A 14,203-nucleotide genomic window follows, 5' to 3' on the forward strand; every position below is an offset into this window, starting at 1 on the left:
CTATACTCATGCCTCACGAGTGGTCTCTCAAACAATCTATTGTGGAAGAGATTTTTCAGAAGTGGAGCCGCCCGTGCTGCGACCTTTTTGCTACACCCCAAAACAGCAAATGCCCAGACTTCTTCTCTCTCTTCCCACTTCCGGGCCACCCCCCCAGAGACGCTCTTACCCAGGATTGGCCCCGGGGACTTCTTTATGCTTTTCACCCTTTTCCGTTAATACCTCAAGTACTCCAGAAAGCTACCGTCTTGAGAGCCAAAATGATTCTCATTGCCCCTTTCTGGCCTCGACAAATTTGGTTCCCGTTCCTTCATCACCATCTCTTGGTGCAGCCTTGGCATCTGGACCCAGTTCCAGATCTTCTGACCCACCAGTCGGGTCAACGGCACCGGTCCATTTGTTCCCTCAACCTCACTGCTTGGTTGCTCCACTTCTTTCCTTAGCCAGGCTTCCTATGATCTCTAACCCCGTTAGAGATATCATAGTAGCTTCTCTTAAGTCCTCTACCAGGAGGATTTACTCTAGCAAATGGAAACGTTTTTCCTTTTGGGCAAAGTCTAAGAACATAGACCCCTTTACTGCCCCTATTCAATCAGTCTTGGACTTTCTAGCTGAAATTTTTCACTCAGGTTCTTCTTTTTCCACAGTTAAAGTCCAGTTGGCAGCAATCTCGAATTTCCATGCCGGATTTGCAGACCAAAACATTATGTCCCACAAACTTTGTAAAGCCTTTCTTAAAGGGGTGTTCCTTCTTAAACCCCCTGTTAGGGATCCTCCACCACAGTGGGACCTAAATTTAGTACTGGCATCCTTGATACTTCCCCCTTTCGAACCGGCTGCTTCATGCCCATTAAAGTTTCTTTCTTGGAAGACACTTTTTCTAGTCACTATTACCTCGGCTAGAAGAGTGTCTGAACTTCATGCCCTCTCTGTACGTCGTCCTTACTTAGTCTTCCACAAGGACAGAGTATCCTTAAGAACCAATCCATCCTTTTTGCCCAAGGTTGCTTCTAAGACAAACTTAAACCAATCCATTGATCTTCCTGTATTTTTTTCCCAATTATTCTAACAGGGCGGAACAAAAATTGCATTACCTAGATGTTCATCGCCAACTCAGATATTACTTGGACAGAACGAAGCAATTCAGGAAGTCTGATCAGCTCTTCCTTTCCTATGCTGAAAATAAAAAAGGTCTCCCTGTTTCTAAAGTAACCTTATCCAGATGGCTGTCTTCCACCATTTCTGACATTTATCAGCTTAGGGGCAAACGACTCATTTCAAAACCTAAAGCACATTCTACAAGAGGTCTAGCCACATCTGCAGCCTTTCAAGCTAGGCTACCCTTAGACACTATTTGTGCAGCAGCTACTTGGGCCACTCCTCATACCTTCGTTTCCCATTACAAATTGGATTTGGCCTCCAGGGACAGGGCGAGTTTTGCTTCCACAGTTCTCAAGAGTCTGTTCCATTGAGCCACCCAGGATAGAGGTGCTAGGGACGCGGTCCCATCCAGCAAGAATGAAGGCGAGATTCACAACTTAACATTTAGAAGTTATGTACCTACCATAACGTTCCATGTTAGTTGTCTTCTCTCGCCTTCTTTCTTGCGTCCCTCCCTCCTGTCCCCCTAGCCTGGACAGACCTTGAACTTTCTATTTCTCTGGAAGATTGTTCTTCCTTGGACACCAGTTACTTCTGGACCTTGATTATCTGGTTTCCCCATACAGCCTTTTTAGGTTAGTTCTTCTTCTTTTTTCCTTGGTGGAAAGTTTATAGGCAGTTTTTCCTCTAGATACCAAACGAGATCTGGGTAATTACCGCCTTGCATCATGGGATATGGGGCTGCCTCGAGCTGGTAAAAGTGATTCTCGAGCTTAGCAAGTGCCGAGTCGGAGCCGAGGATCGGCTCCGAACCCATCCAGCAAGAAAGAAGGCGAGAGAAGACAACTAACATGGAATGTTATGGTAGGTACATAACTTCTAAATTTCAACATACTAAATCTTAAACCATAGACAAGCACACTTAGAACACCAATAACTAACTCATTCCAGAACTTAAAAACTACTTACCGTCTTAACAGAAACTGGACTTTGTACAACCAAACTAGGTGGAGGGCTGTACCCCTCAAACCCCCCCCCCAATTATATATGCTAACTCCAGGATTGCACTACAGTAGGGAAAAGGGCATATACCTTTAACTTGCCTTACAGTACTCTACACTCTGCCACTACTGCTGGGAACACCCAAAACATTCACCAAATTACTTTAAATATTTCCCATAAAAATGTAAAGCGAGAATCCCACGTTTAGAAGCACTACAACACTACTTTCTAAATGACTATCGGAATTCTAACAGTCAGCACTGTAAGTTACAGTAATTCTTTTTATCACAGGCAAGTCACAGGTGAAGGAAAACCTACATCTATGTCTTAAATTTCGGTCAAATGAGTTGTCGGTCAAATGAGTTGTCAGTCAAATGAGTTGTCAGTCAAATGAGTTGTCAGTCAAATGAGTTGTCAGTCAAATGAAATTTAGGTCAATTGGGTGTCAGTCAATTGGGTGTCAGTCAGTTGGGTGTCAGTCAGTTGGGTGTCAGTCAGTTGGGTGTCAGTCAGTTGGGTGTCAGTCAGTTGGGTGTCAGTCAGTTGGGTGTCAGGTCAACTGAAGTAGATCCGCCACAACAGACTCCTTGTAGAATTCACACTCAACCTCCCACTCATCATGAGTCATATCTAAAGGCCCCCTCACCTTGTGCCCATACAGCAACTCAAAGGTTGAAAAACCTTGGATTTCTGCGATACCTCTCTATATGCAAACAGCAGACTGGGCGAATATTTGTCCCACTCCCTCTTAAACTAGTCTTCAAATGCCCATAGTGTGGTCGTTAGTGTAGAGTTTAACCTCTCCACAAGACCATTACTTTGGGAATGGTATGGGGTGTCCTTAGGTGTTTCACCCCGCAGCGCCTCCACTGACAAGCCAGCAGGTCTGGCATGAAATTGGCACCTCTGTCAGTCCATATTTCTCTTGATGAAACCTACCCAGCTGAAAATCTCTAACAAAGCATTTGCCACCTTCTCTGCGTCGATGGAGGACAGAGACGACACCTCAGGATATCTAGCAGCATAATCTACTACAACCAGAATATATTTCCTTCTGTGTGGAATTTGTTACTCAGATGCCCCACAATATTCATTGCTACCTTCTGAAATGGCTCCTCAATCTCACAGGCAGAGGCATCAAAGGAGCTTTGACCTCATCTCCTACCTTGTCTACCTTTGGGCACTGATCACATGTCCTGCATTGCCCTGTTAAATCTATTGCAATCCTAGGCCAATAAAAGTTCTGCATACTATGTTTCTTGGTATTCTTTATGCCCCTATGACCTGCAAAAGGAATGTCATGGGCAGTGGCTAGAAGTCAGACACCAAATAATCCAGTGTCAAAGAAACCAAATGTTTATTTGCAAAGCCTTCAGTACTCCCATAGCAAACACCTATGCCAACTTAGTATTATATGAATAGGCGAAGAAATTTATTTATAGTCAACATAATGTTTTGAATAATAATGTTCTTTTTTATCAAAGGTTCATAGATGATTGCTTCCTTATTGGGAAAGGCACACCACAATAATTAGATCAGTATGTTGCCTATTTAAACTCTACCACTAGTTTTTTGAAATTCAAAATGGAGAGTTCTAATGAGAAGATAGTCGTCTTAGACGTAGAATTAAGGAATAAAGAAGGGCAAATAGAGACTAGGATACATAAGAAAGATGTCCAAGTAAACGTATGTTAATAGGCACAGTATGCATGCACCACATGTATTTTCAGGTATATTGAAAGCACAGTTGAGTAGATTAAGTAGACTTACTACAGAAGATGAGATATTTAGCCAACAGGCAGAAGATATGATACAAGAGTTTTAAGAAAGCGGATATGATGCTGGAAAAGTGAAAAGGGTTTATGAGGAAGTCTGTGATGAAAGACAGGCTAATGGCAAACCAATATATTTAAATGGTAATGTTGATGTACGATCACCACAGACTAGTAAAAATGATGAAGTAAGATATTTAACTACTTTCAGTTTAAGGACTAATGAAGTGAAGAAAATTATAGAAAGAAATTGGACAGTTCTGATGACAGTGCCTGAGTTACAAAAAATTTGTGGTGATGGACCACATTTTGCTTATAGGAACCAAAAAAGTTTAAAGAGAAGATTATATTACAAAGATTTTTCACAAACTAATAGTAGAAAAATGTTTTAAGTATACCAGGTACTTTTGAAAACTCAGAACCAGTCCAAACATAATAAAAAAAAAATCAAGGTACTCTGGTCTCAAAAACACACTGAGAATGATAAAATCAACACCTTTAATCCACAACTAAGTGCTTTTGTCTGCTTATAACATTAGACTTAGAGTTCAATTCGTCTCCATTACTAAAACAGTTTAAATACTGAAAGTCATTAATAAAATTCACATCACGTCCCCCCAACCAAACAATACTTTTAATTTCATCAACTAACATTTAACCCATTTGCATAAACATACTTTACCTTGAACTATATTACAATAATACTAATGTTAAACATTTACTAATATTTACTAACTATAAATATAAAAATGTATAAATATCTTCTTCTTTCGGCTTTTTCCCGCTTAGTGGTCGTCAGAGTGGAATCACATGTCCACTCGTGATTGGCAGTGGAGTTTTACAGTGTTGAGTTGCCAGCCCTGCGCCCAACCTTCCACTGAAGGGGCACACATGCTCGCACTCACGCCTAGGGCCAATTTGAGTGTCCAGTCCACCTACAGCATGTCTTTGGGATGTGGTAGGAAACCGGAGCACCCGGAGGAACCCTACACGACCACAGGGAGGGCATGCAGACTCTGCAGAGAAGGCACCCCAGCCGAGGATCGAACAGGAGAACTTCTTGCTGTGAGGTGGCAACGCTAACCACTTCACGGTGGCCACCCAAAAATATATAAATATGTAAATGAGCAAAAACAAAAATATTACTTCTTTACTTTGATTAATTAGCATCATAATGGGCCTTTAGTTTAAGTCGACTACTAATGGATATATAATCATTTATTCCCAGGAACACCGTTGTATTGCATTGTAAGTGCCATCACAATTCCCGTATTTCCACTAGTTCTTCCATGGGTCTCCCCTTTTGTCCTTAAACACCTTCTCTTCTTCTTTCGGCTTTTTCCCGGTTAGGGGTTGCCACAGCGGATCACTGTCCACTCATGATTGGCAGCAGAGTTTTACAGTGTCGAGTTGCCAGCCTGGCGCCCAACCTTCCACAGAAGGCACACACTCACACCTAGGGCCAGTTTAGAGTGTCCAATCCACATACAGCATGTCTTTGGTATGTGGGAGGAAACCCACGCGACCACAGGGAGGATGTGCAGACTCCACAAAGAAGGCACCCCAGCCGAGGATCGAACCGGAGAACCTCTTGCTGAGAGGTGGCAACACTAACCGTTGCACCACCGCAGCTACCCTCCTTAAACACCTTCTCTAAAACATGAAATTTAAAACTATGATCTACATTGTTAGAAATATGCTTATATAAAGCTTTACTCATATTTTTGATATCTAAATTGTGCTGGTAAATTCTTTCCCTAAAGTGTCTGTTTTTCCTATATAAAAAAACACCACATTGTTGACACTGAGCAGCATAAATCACCCCCTCTGTCTGGCAATTGCAATGATAGTTAGATTTTATATTAAAAATTCATATCCCCCTCTAGTATATATTTACATTGTCTCCACCAACCACATTTAAATGTACCTATTCTCCTCTGGGTTGTTGCATAATAATTATTGTTGTTCCCTATCCTATCAAACATGTCTTTAAAGGAACAACCTTTTCTAAACACAATACTAGGTTTTAATCCAAACAGCATAACCATTTCCCTGTTCTGCTCTAATATACACCGATTCCTATTAATTAAACGTCTTATCTCCTCATTCTCCTCTATATATATTGTAATAAATGCTCTACCCAACTTATCCTCTTCTCTTTACATGTTACCTTCTTGTCTAAATGTCACACCCTCTCTTAAAAGGGGTGCAGATATTCCCAGGTTTCTTTTACTTTTTACTTCATTACTCACACTCCTTACAAGTTCTGTAGAGTAACCCCTCCTGTGGAACATCTGGACTAAGATGTCACATTCTACCTCAAAACTATCATCCAAAAGCACCATCCGTGCCAGTCTTATAAATTGTCTCTTAATCACCCCCCCCCCCATTTTGATGAAAGGGGTGATTACTAGAAAAATGTAACAACCCATTTGAGTAAGTGGGTTTTTTATATAGAGTACTAGTATACAAACCAAATGCTCTATTCTCCATTTTAACGTCTAAATAATGTATTGTTTTCCTCTACTGTACATGTAAATTTAAGGAAATCCATGGCTTATCTAAATATGATAATAAATCTTCAATTTCTGTTCTGGTACCTGTCCGCAAACGAAAAAGGTCATCTAAGAAACATTTCTGATAAGGGCTAGGCACATCAATTTAAGTTTAGAGCTATTAATGTAATGTATAGCAATAGTAGGGGTGGCAATAATAATAATATAGTTGAAATTAAACAATATGAATGGGTAGTTAGGTTACAGGCAGATTTATCACCTGGCTTAAACAATGCTGTTAGTTTGAAGCATATTTTAGTTAAAACAGGCTGAAAGTTTATAGCTTCCTTTTTATATGTATATTTACATGTATATTTATATTTTGATATTTTTTATATACATTTTGTGTTTTGGTCATAAAGTTTTAATGGGGGTTATGGGGGTGGGAATGAATGGGATTTATGTGATAGGCTGGCTGTGATCATATGTTTCTGTAAAAGCTCCTATTTAAATGTATTTTTCATTGTGTTTGTGACCTGAAAGCTTTGCAAATAAACGTTTGGTTTCTTTGGCATTGTATTTGGTGTTCGATTTCTACTATTCCATATCACAGTATAAACTGGTTTTCAGTGGCTTGAAGTGCCAGACAGTAGACTCTGGACAGTACCAATGCTGTATTACCTCACCCTCTAGCCCTCCCACAGGAGTCCACTCTCGATACAGTCGCCCTTTGTAATAGTATACAGACTCCCCTTTCGTTGAGGATCAGGTGCCTCTAGTTACCTCGCTCATGTCTCTTAGAGTAGGGTCTGAGAGCTGCTGCTGCTTCAACTGTATCTTTGTGACCCTTCCCAGCTCCACTTCCACAGGAAGTCTGATATCCTCTGACAGTGGTGCCTCACTGTCAGCCTGGGTACTACCACTCACCCCTGCCCTTGGAGTTATTCTGTCCAAGGGGACATCAATCAGGAACTACCACCAGCTGTGGCTTACCTTCAAGCTCACTGTTATAAGTAGCTCCCTCCCTGAAATAGCCACCTCACTAACCCTGGCTTCATGTGTGGGGGTTGTTTGGGTCTCTCGCAGGCTAAACAGACCCACATAGGTTCATAGGCTGGTACTGAGCTATCTGCCCGAAGGCATATATTAGCCCAGCCACATTGTGCGGTATTCACCGCCCCATTAGTAGTTCCCTAGACCCTTGTACTCCTCGGCCCCGATCTAGTAGTGCTGTTGGTGTGATCCCTAGTGTGAACTTTGTTACCCATCCACTCATCAAGGTTCCTCTTGAAGAGTGATGGTGAGGGGCTCTGTCTTATGTAGATCGGGACCCTGTTCCATAGTAAAGGAAGTCTCTGCGAAGGGAATCTTGACAGTGACAATTTTTTAACCGTGGACATCAAGGATTTGTACACTTGCATACCCCACGATGTCGCTATCGAATGGGTTACCTTGATGATGTATAAATATAAATTTCCAAAAAAAGAAATTTATATAGTTTCTGAATTGTTAGACCTTGTCCTTTCTTATAACTTCTTTATGTTTGAGTCTTTGTTTTATAAACAAAAAAGAGGAATAGCTATGGGATCACCATGTGGAGGTAGCGTAGCCAACTTGGTCATGGCCTTTTGGGAATCCGATCTAGTATTTAAATCTGATTTGTATAAGCAATCAGTTATTCTTTATACGCGGTTCCTCGATGACATTTTCTTGTTGATTAAAGGTGACGACCAAACTGCATCCAATATTGTGGGTTTTCTCAACGAGTTGACTGATTTCCTTGAGTTCACATACACATATGACCATTTAGCTATTTCTTATTTGGATATCATGCTATCTAAAAACCTGGACTTAAATTGTTATGTTTCTAGTATCTATCGTAAGAAAACATACTCCAACTCCTTTCTCCACTTTGCAAGTTGTCACCCATTTCATCAGAAGAAAGCTGTCTTAAAAGGACAACTGGTTAGAGCGGCCCGGATTGTAACTCTCAATAATGATTTTGACAATGAATGTCTCTTTTTAAAATCAGTTTTTTTGAAGAGAGATTACCCGGTAGAGCTCATCGACGAGATCATAGCCGAGGTCAAATTAAAAAGAGAAATCAACTATTTTAGGCCTTTATTGGCTATACATCGTCCTGGTCCTACAGACGGGTTAGACAACTTGGAGAGTGGTAGTATTGACCATTCTTCTTTGGAGTTTAAGTGTGCTACTATTGAGGTCATTGAACCAAGTGACCTGTTAAATAAAGGTTTAAATACGTGTTTTCACTCTGAAACTCAACCTAATACTCCAACTTCAATTTCAAATAGTGTTGTGTCATTCACCACTATATATACTAAATTGAGTTCTGAATGCATTAACATTTTGAATAAAAATTGGAACTTGCTGAAAAATAACACCTCTTTATTAAAAAAGAACTTGGTCATAAACCCAATGTCACCTTTAAGCGTGGACTGAACTTAAAAGATTCTTTGAAATTTCAGCCAGACTCGCTGAGAAAACTTACAGGGATGTTCAAGTGTGAGGCATGTAATATGTGCAAACACGTAATGACCAGTAGCACATTTACCTTGGACAAAGTTTTATACAAAATAAATGGCAAATTTAACTGTAATTCTAAGGGGATAATTTACCTGGCTAAATGTGTATTATGTACCGCCTTTTACATCGGTAAAACTGAGCGTAGGCTCAGAGACAGGATATATGAACGGGTCTACTTCGGGAGACCGAAACGACGATTCGCCGACACGCGGGAAGAGGAGACGAAATGACCGACAGGTAGGTTTACCGACCGGGAGATTCACCGACAGCCGGAAAGACCGACGAGGGAAATGTGCTGATGCGTGATACGATGAGTGTGCGACAGTTAACGGAGTTAGGAGGGTCAGGGTAAGTAAAATTGTGGATGATGGGTTCGGGTTGTGGGGGAGGTGAGGTGTGTGTTGTAGGTAGGGGGGTAGGAGGTTGTGATAGTGAGTGACTGTAGTGTTGGGACGGGTTAAGTGGACGGGGAAAGGGGTGCAGGTAGGTGTGTAGGTGTTGGGTGGGTGTGTGGTGTCGGTGGGTGGGTAAGTGTGTTAAGGGTGGTAGTAGGGTTGGGGTGCTGGCGTGTGCTGGCGTGGTCGGTGCGGTGGGTAAGTGAGGTAGGTTAGGTGCAGGTAGGTGAAGTGTGTGGTGTGGGTGGTGGTTGGTGAGTGTGTGGGTTAGGGGTGGGTAAGTGAGGGTGGGTAGTGTTAGTAGGTGGTTAAGGTTGCGGTGTTAGGCTGTGTTCTGTAGGGTGTGTTTTTGTTAGTTGTGTTGTTAGTGGTTGTGTTTGGTTGTGTGTCGGTGTTGTGGTGTATGTTGTTTGTTGTGGGTCGGTGTGGTGTGTGTGTGTTGTCGGTTGGGTCGTGTGTCGTCGATTGTGGTGTCTGTATTGTAGTAGACCCATATGAACACATCTATGCTGTTAACCATCAAAAGACCGAGAACGCATTAGCAAAACATATTTTGAGCTCCCCCGATCATTATTTTAAATTTCTGATTATTGATGGATTAAAAACCAATCCTAGAGGAGGACCTTATTCATTAAAGTTGCTTGAACTGGAATTAAACTGGCAAATCAAATTAAATGCAGGTAATTATCCTGGCTTAAACGAAGCTTCCTCAATAGGAGTGTTATTGAAATTAAAGAATTTGGTGAGATAGTAAGGGTTGATTAAATATTAAAATTTAAACTACTTCTTGAATTTATATTATGTAGTTTATAAATTAATTAGAAAATAAATTTATATTTAAAATTTAGAGTATTTTTGATTTTTTGATTTTTTTGAACTTTTGAATTTTTGAATTTTATTTATTTAAGAATTAACTTATACATGCACAATATCTGTTGAATCCTTTGGGGTATTAATTTGCAATTTTTGAATTTGGTTATGTACATATACATGTCTTTGGGAAGTTTGATACGTTTAATAATTAACTATATAAGACAGGTATCTATATACCCAGTCACCATCATGAAGCTTTAATATCCACAATTCACAGCATTTAGTCTTATTTTTAAAAATGACAGGTGTTTGTACTTGTATTCATATAACACAGAATGTATCGATATCATTGAGTTTTTATACAATCGTACGGAGTTCTCTGATAGAATTCATCATGTAACTTGTTTCAGGTCATAGTGCATCAATTCTTGTATTATTTATCAGTTGATAGGTATATTTTTTGCTCATATACCTTTAAGAAGACGTTGAAGGTTTTTAAACTCCATTAATTTTAATTAATTGAATTATTGTTTTAATTTTTGCGCCTTTTCCTGTATAAAAAGGAAAGGCTTGTAGCATGTTTTTCATTCTGAGGAAGGCTGTCGTAGTGAGAGCCGAAAAGCGCTTCAATAAATCTGTTCATCTACCTGGTGTTCCTGTGTCGACTTCTCTGGATTTATCTTTTTGTGTTAATGAATGGGATTTATGTGATAGGCTGGCTGTGATCATATGTTTCTGTAAAAGCTCCTATTTAAATGTATTTTTCATTGTGTTTGTGACCTGAAAGCTTTGCAAATAAACATTTGGTTTCTTTGGCATTGTATTATTTGGTGTTCGATTTCTACTATTCCATATCACAGTATAAACTGGTTTTCAGTGGCTTGAAGTGCCAGACAGTAGACTCTGGACAGTACCAATGCTGTATTACCTCACCCTCTAGCCCTCCCACAGGAGTCCACTCTCGGTACAGTCGCCCTTTGTAATAGTTTACAGACTCCCCTTTCGTTGAGGATCAGGTGCCTCTAGTTACCTCACTCATGTCTCTTAGAGTAGGGTCTGAGAGCTGCTGCTGCTTCAACTGTATCTTTGTGACCCTTCCCAGCTCCACTTCCACAGGAAGTCTGGTATCCTCTGACAGTGGTGCCTCACTGTCAGCCTGGGTACTACCACTCACCCCTGCCCTTGGAGTTATTCTGTCCAAGGGGACATCAATCAGGAGCTACCACCAGCTGTGGCTTACCTTCAAGCTCACTGTTATAAGTAGCTCCCTCCCTGAAATAGCCACCTCACTAACCCTGGCTTCATGTGCGGGGGTTGTTTGGGTCTCTCGCAGGCTAACAGACCCACATAGGTTCATAGGCTGGTACTGAGCTATCTGCCCGAAGGCATGTATTAGCCCAGCCACATTGTGTGGTATTCACCGCCCCATTAGTAGTTCCCTAGACCCTTGTACTCCTTGGCCCCGATCTAGTAGTGCTGTTGGTGTGATCCCTAGTGTGAACTTTCTGTTACCCATCCACTCATCAAGGTTCCTCTTGAAGAGTGATGGTGAGGGGCTCTGTCTTATGTAGATCGGGACCCTGTTCCATAGTAAAGGAAGTCTCTGCGAAGGGAATCTATCCCTCCAGCATGTTCTATTCATTGTTGTGTTGAGGTTTATATCCCTAGAGCCTGTAGCTCTAGTGGATTTGGTTTTGCTAAGATGGAGCATGTTCAACAATTCTGGGTTGGACATGGCTCTGTACGTTAGACAGAGATCGCCTCTGAGAAAGCGGTATGCAACAGAGAACAGTCTTAGCTTTTTCAATTGTGCTGCATAGGGCAACTGTTTGAGGCCAGTAATTCTCTTGGTTAGGTACCTCTGTGGTCTCTGCAGCAGCTGCCTGTCTCCAAGCCTGACTGCATGCAACTGCATGCACACCAAGGTACTGCATTATCAAAATCATTCCCTATCAAGATGTCTGCAGGGATATCCTCATGTACGCCTACTTGCTTGCTTCCTTTTCCACCTTCCTAGTCGAGGTGAACTCTGGCCAAAGACATTTGGAATGGGGTCCCTCCTAAAACAATGACTGGAGTGTACTGCCAAAGCAAGTACTGCTCCTCTTTAAACACTGCAGGCTTCACAATAGTTATGTCAGAGGCTCTCTCTCTTAGCAGTGGTCTGTTTTCCATCCACTAAGATCGGATATAAACTCTGGTGATAGTATGGTACCACTGTTGTCTCCAGATAGCTTACCACTGGCATACTGTTATTCCCACTTGCTGGCTGTCCCAATATTTGTTCCCCGCCTTGCTTCCATGAACATCTATATGATACATGGCCCCACTGGTTATATTTAAAACATCTAACCCTTGATCCTGGCTGTATACCTGAACTAGTTGTTTCCCGTCTTACTGGTAGTCTCTGTTGGGGTGGTTTAGGTTGCTCAACATGGGTTCCCTTATATCCATGTGCAGCACTGGGTATCCCCTTATTGTGCAGTGATGCTTTTCTTGCTAAGTAGAGATCCCCTTTTCCCCAGCTTATTTGCAAAGTTACATTCTCAATCTGCCAACCAGATTCTTGTGTCCTCAGGCAAAGTGCTAAGGGCTTGTTCCCTCACCAAAATGTCTGCCAGCCCTTCAAAAATGGTGACCCTGACCCCCGTATGAAAACAAGTGATTAACTCAGCAGTATAATCACACACATTCATCTGCCTTGTGTCTATGCTTACAATTTTTTTTTTTTTTTTTACTGTAAGCTTCAGGTGTTAATTTAACACATTCAATAAATATTTAAACTATGATAGAGTAAAGAAATGGTCAATATCAGACAATTTAGAAATAGCAGTTACAGCTTTACCGTGGAGTAAGGGGATCAGCAACGATACGTAGAGACCTTGGTGTCAACATTATACTATTAACATACTCTTTCAAATATATAAATAAAACTATCAAATTTATCACCTTCTGTAAATTGTGGAAGAAATTTACTGGCCTTTAGTGCTTCTGAGGTTGTTATTCCCTTCCCTATTACCGCCATGACTCTGGCAGAGTCGGCATCCCTGTTATGTTGATGCTGCTTCTCATTTTCTTCAGCCTCCAAATGCCACAATCTCGCTGGTGATTCTGACTTCAAACATTTGTCCTCCAGTTCAGATCTCTTCAACTCCAGATGGATTTTTAATTTCTCTGAGAAAAAGGTAAACTGTCTTGTTTCTGAGGGCTGCAAATTCCCATCACCAGTCTGGTTATCCTCTTAGTTGCTGGTCTGAGCTGTGACTAAGACTGAAATTTCCTTTTTAGTCAGGTTGGCATGTACCAGTTCTTTGGCCAACTGGTTCTTTGTCAGCTTGCTATAATCCTCTACTGACATATTTGTCTGCTTTCCCTGACTAAATTAAACTAACAAAAAATAATAATAAATACAACTGTTGTAAAATGAAACTCAGTGACAACTGCCTACAAAATTTCAGTTAATATCCCACCACTGCTAACCAGTATGCGACGTTCCCTCTCTGGGCCAGTAATCAAGGAGTTTGAATCCTCACCACTGACACTGGAGAGGAACATTCACTTGGAACAAAAATGGATGCACCCAGTATTTCCAGATGCAGCTTCTCTGCATCAGACACAGTTTCTTTTAAGAGCACACAGGAAATACAATCAGTCCGGGGACTGTTTTCTCTTTCTCTCCAGATCCTTAATAAGACTCCCTACTGTCACAGCTATATAGAGATGAATCCTCAGTAGTGTCTCCAAGCCAAATCCTTGACCACTCTGTGAAAACAGTGCTTTGTGTTCAGCTCACACACACTCACACACACACTTTGAGATTTGATTTGCGTGCATGCACACACACACACCTGGGAAAGGCTGGCACAGATTTACTAGCTATGCCGCCTCCTGCCCAGACTATAAGGTTGCTACTGCCACCAGACACTCCAAAGCTAGCTACTATAAGGCTGTTACAAGGGTACCCAATTATACTGAGTGAAATTAATATTAATACAAATGATAGTGTTTGGCCAACGCATTAAGGCTTTCAGGAGTGGCCACAGCATCATCAAGTAGATACAAATACTCTCAAATGTTA

The 14,203-nt window shown here is 41.2% G+C and overlaps 1 protein-coding gene across 1 annotated transcript in view; it reads left to right on the top strand.

Moving 5' to 3' along the window:
* The window catches only part of PCSK4 (proprotein convertase subtilisin/kexin type 4), a 1,808,619-nt gene that overhangs the window by 234,280 nt on the left and 1,560,136 nt on the right, over positions 1–14,203 (top strand). Inside the window, exon 4 of the mRNA XM_044054831.1 lies at positions 12,747–12,774. Coding sequence (XP_043910766.1) covers positions 12,747–12,774 — 28 coding nt within the window. The remainder of the gene's footprint in view (positions 1–12,746; positions 12,775–14,203) is intronic.

This window comes from Protopterus annectens, chromosome 13.part0 (genome assembly GCF_019279795.1).
Source record: "Protopterus annectens isolate FY-2018-M chromosome 13.part0, PAN1.0, whole genome shotgun sequence".
In the NCBI taxonomy this organism is placed as follows: domain Eukaryota; kingdom Metazoa; phylum Chordata; order Ceratodontiformes; family Protopteridae; genus Protopterus; species Protopterus annectens.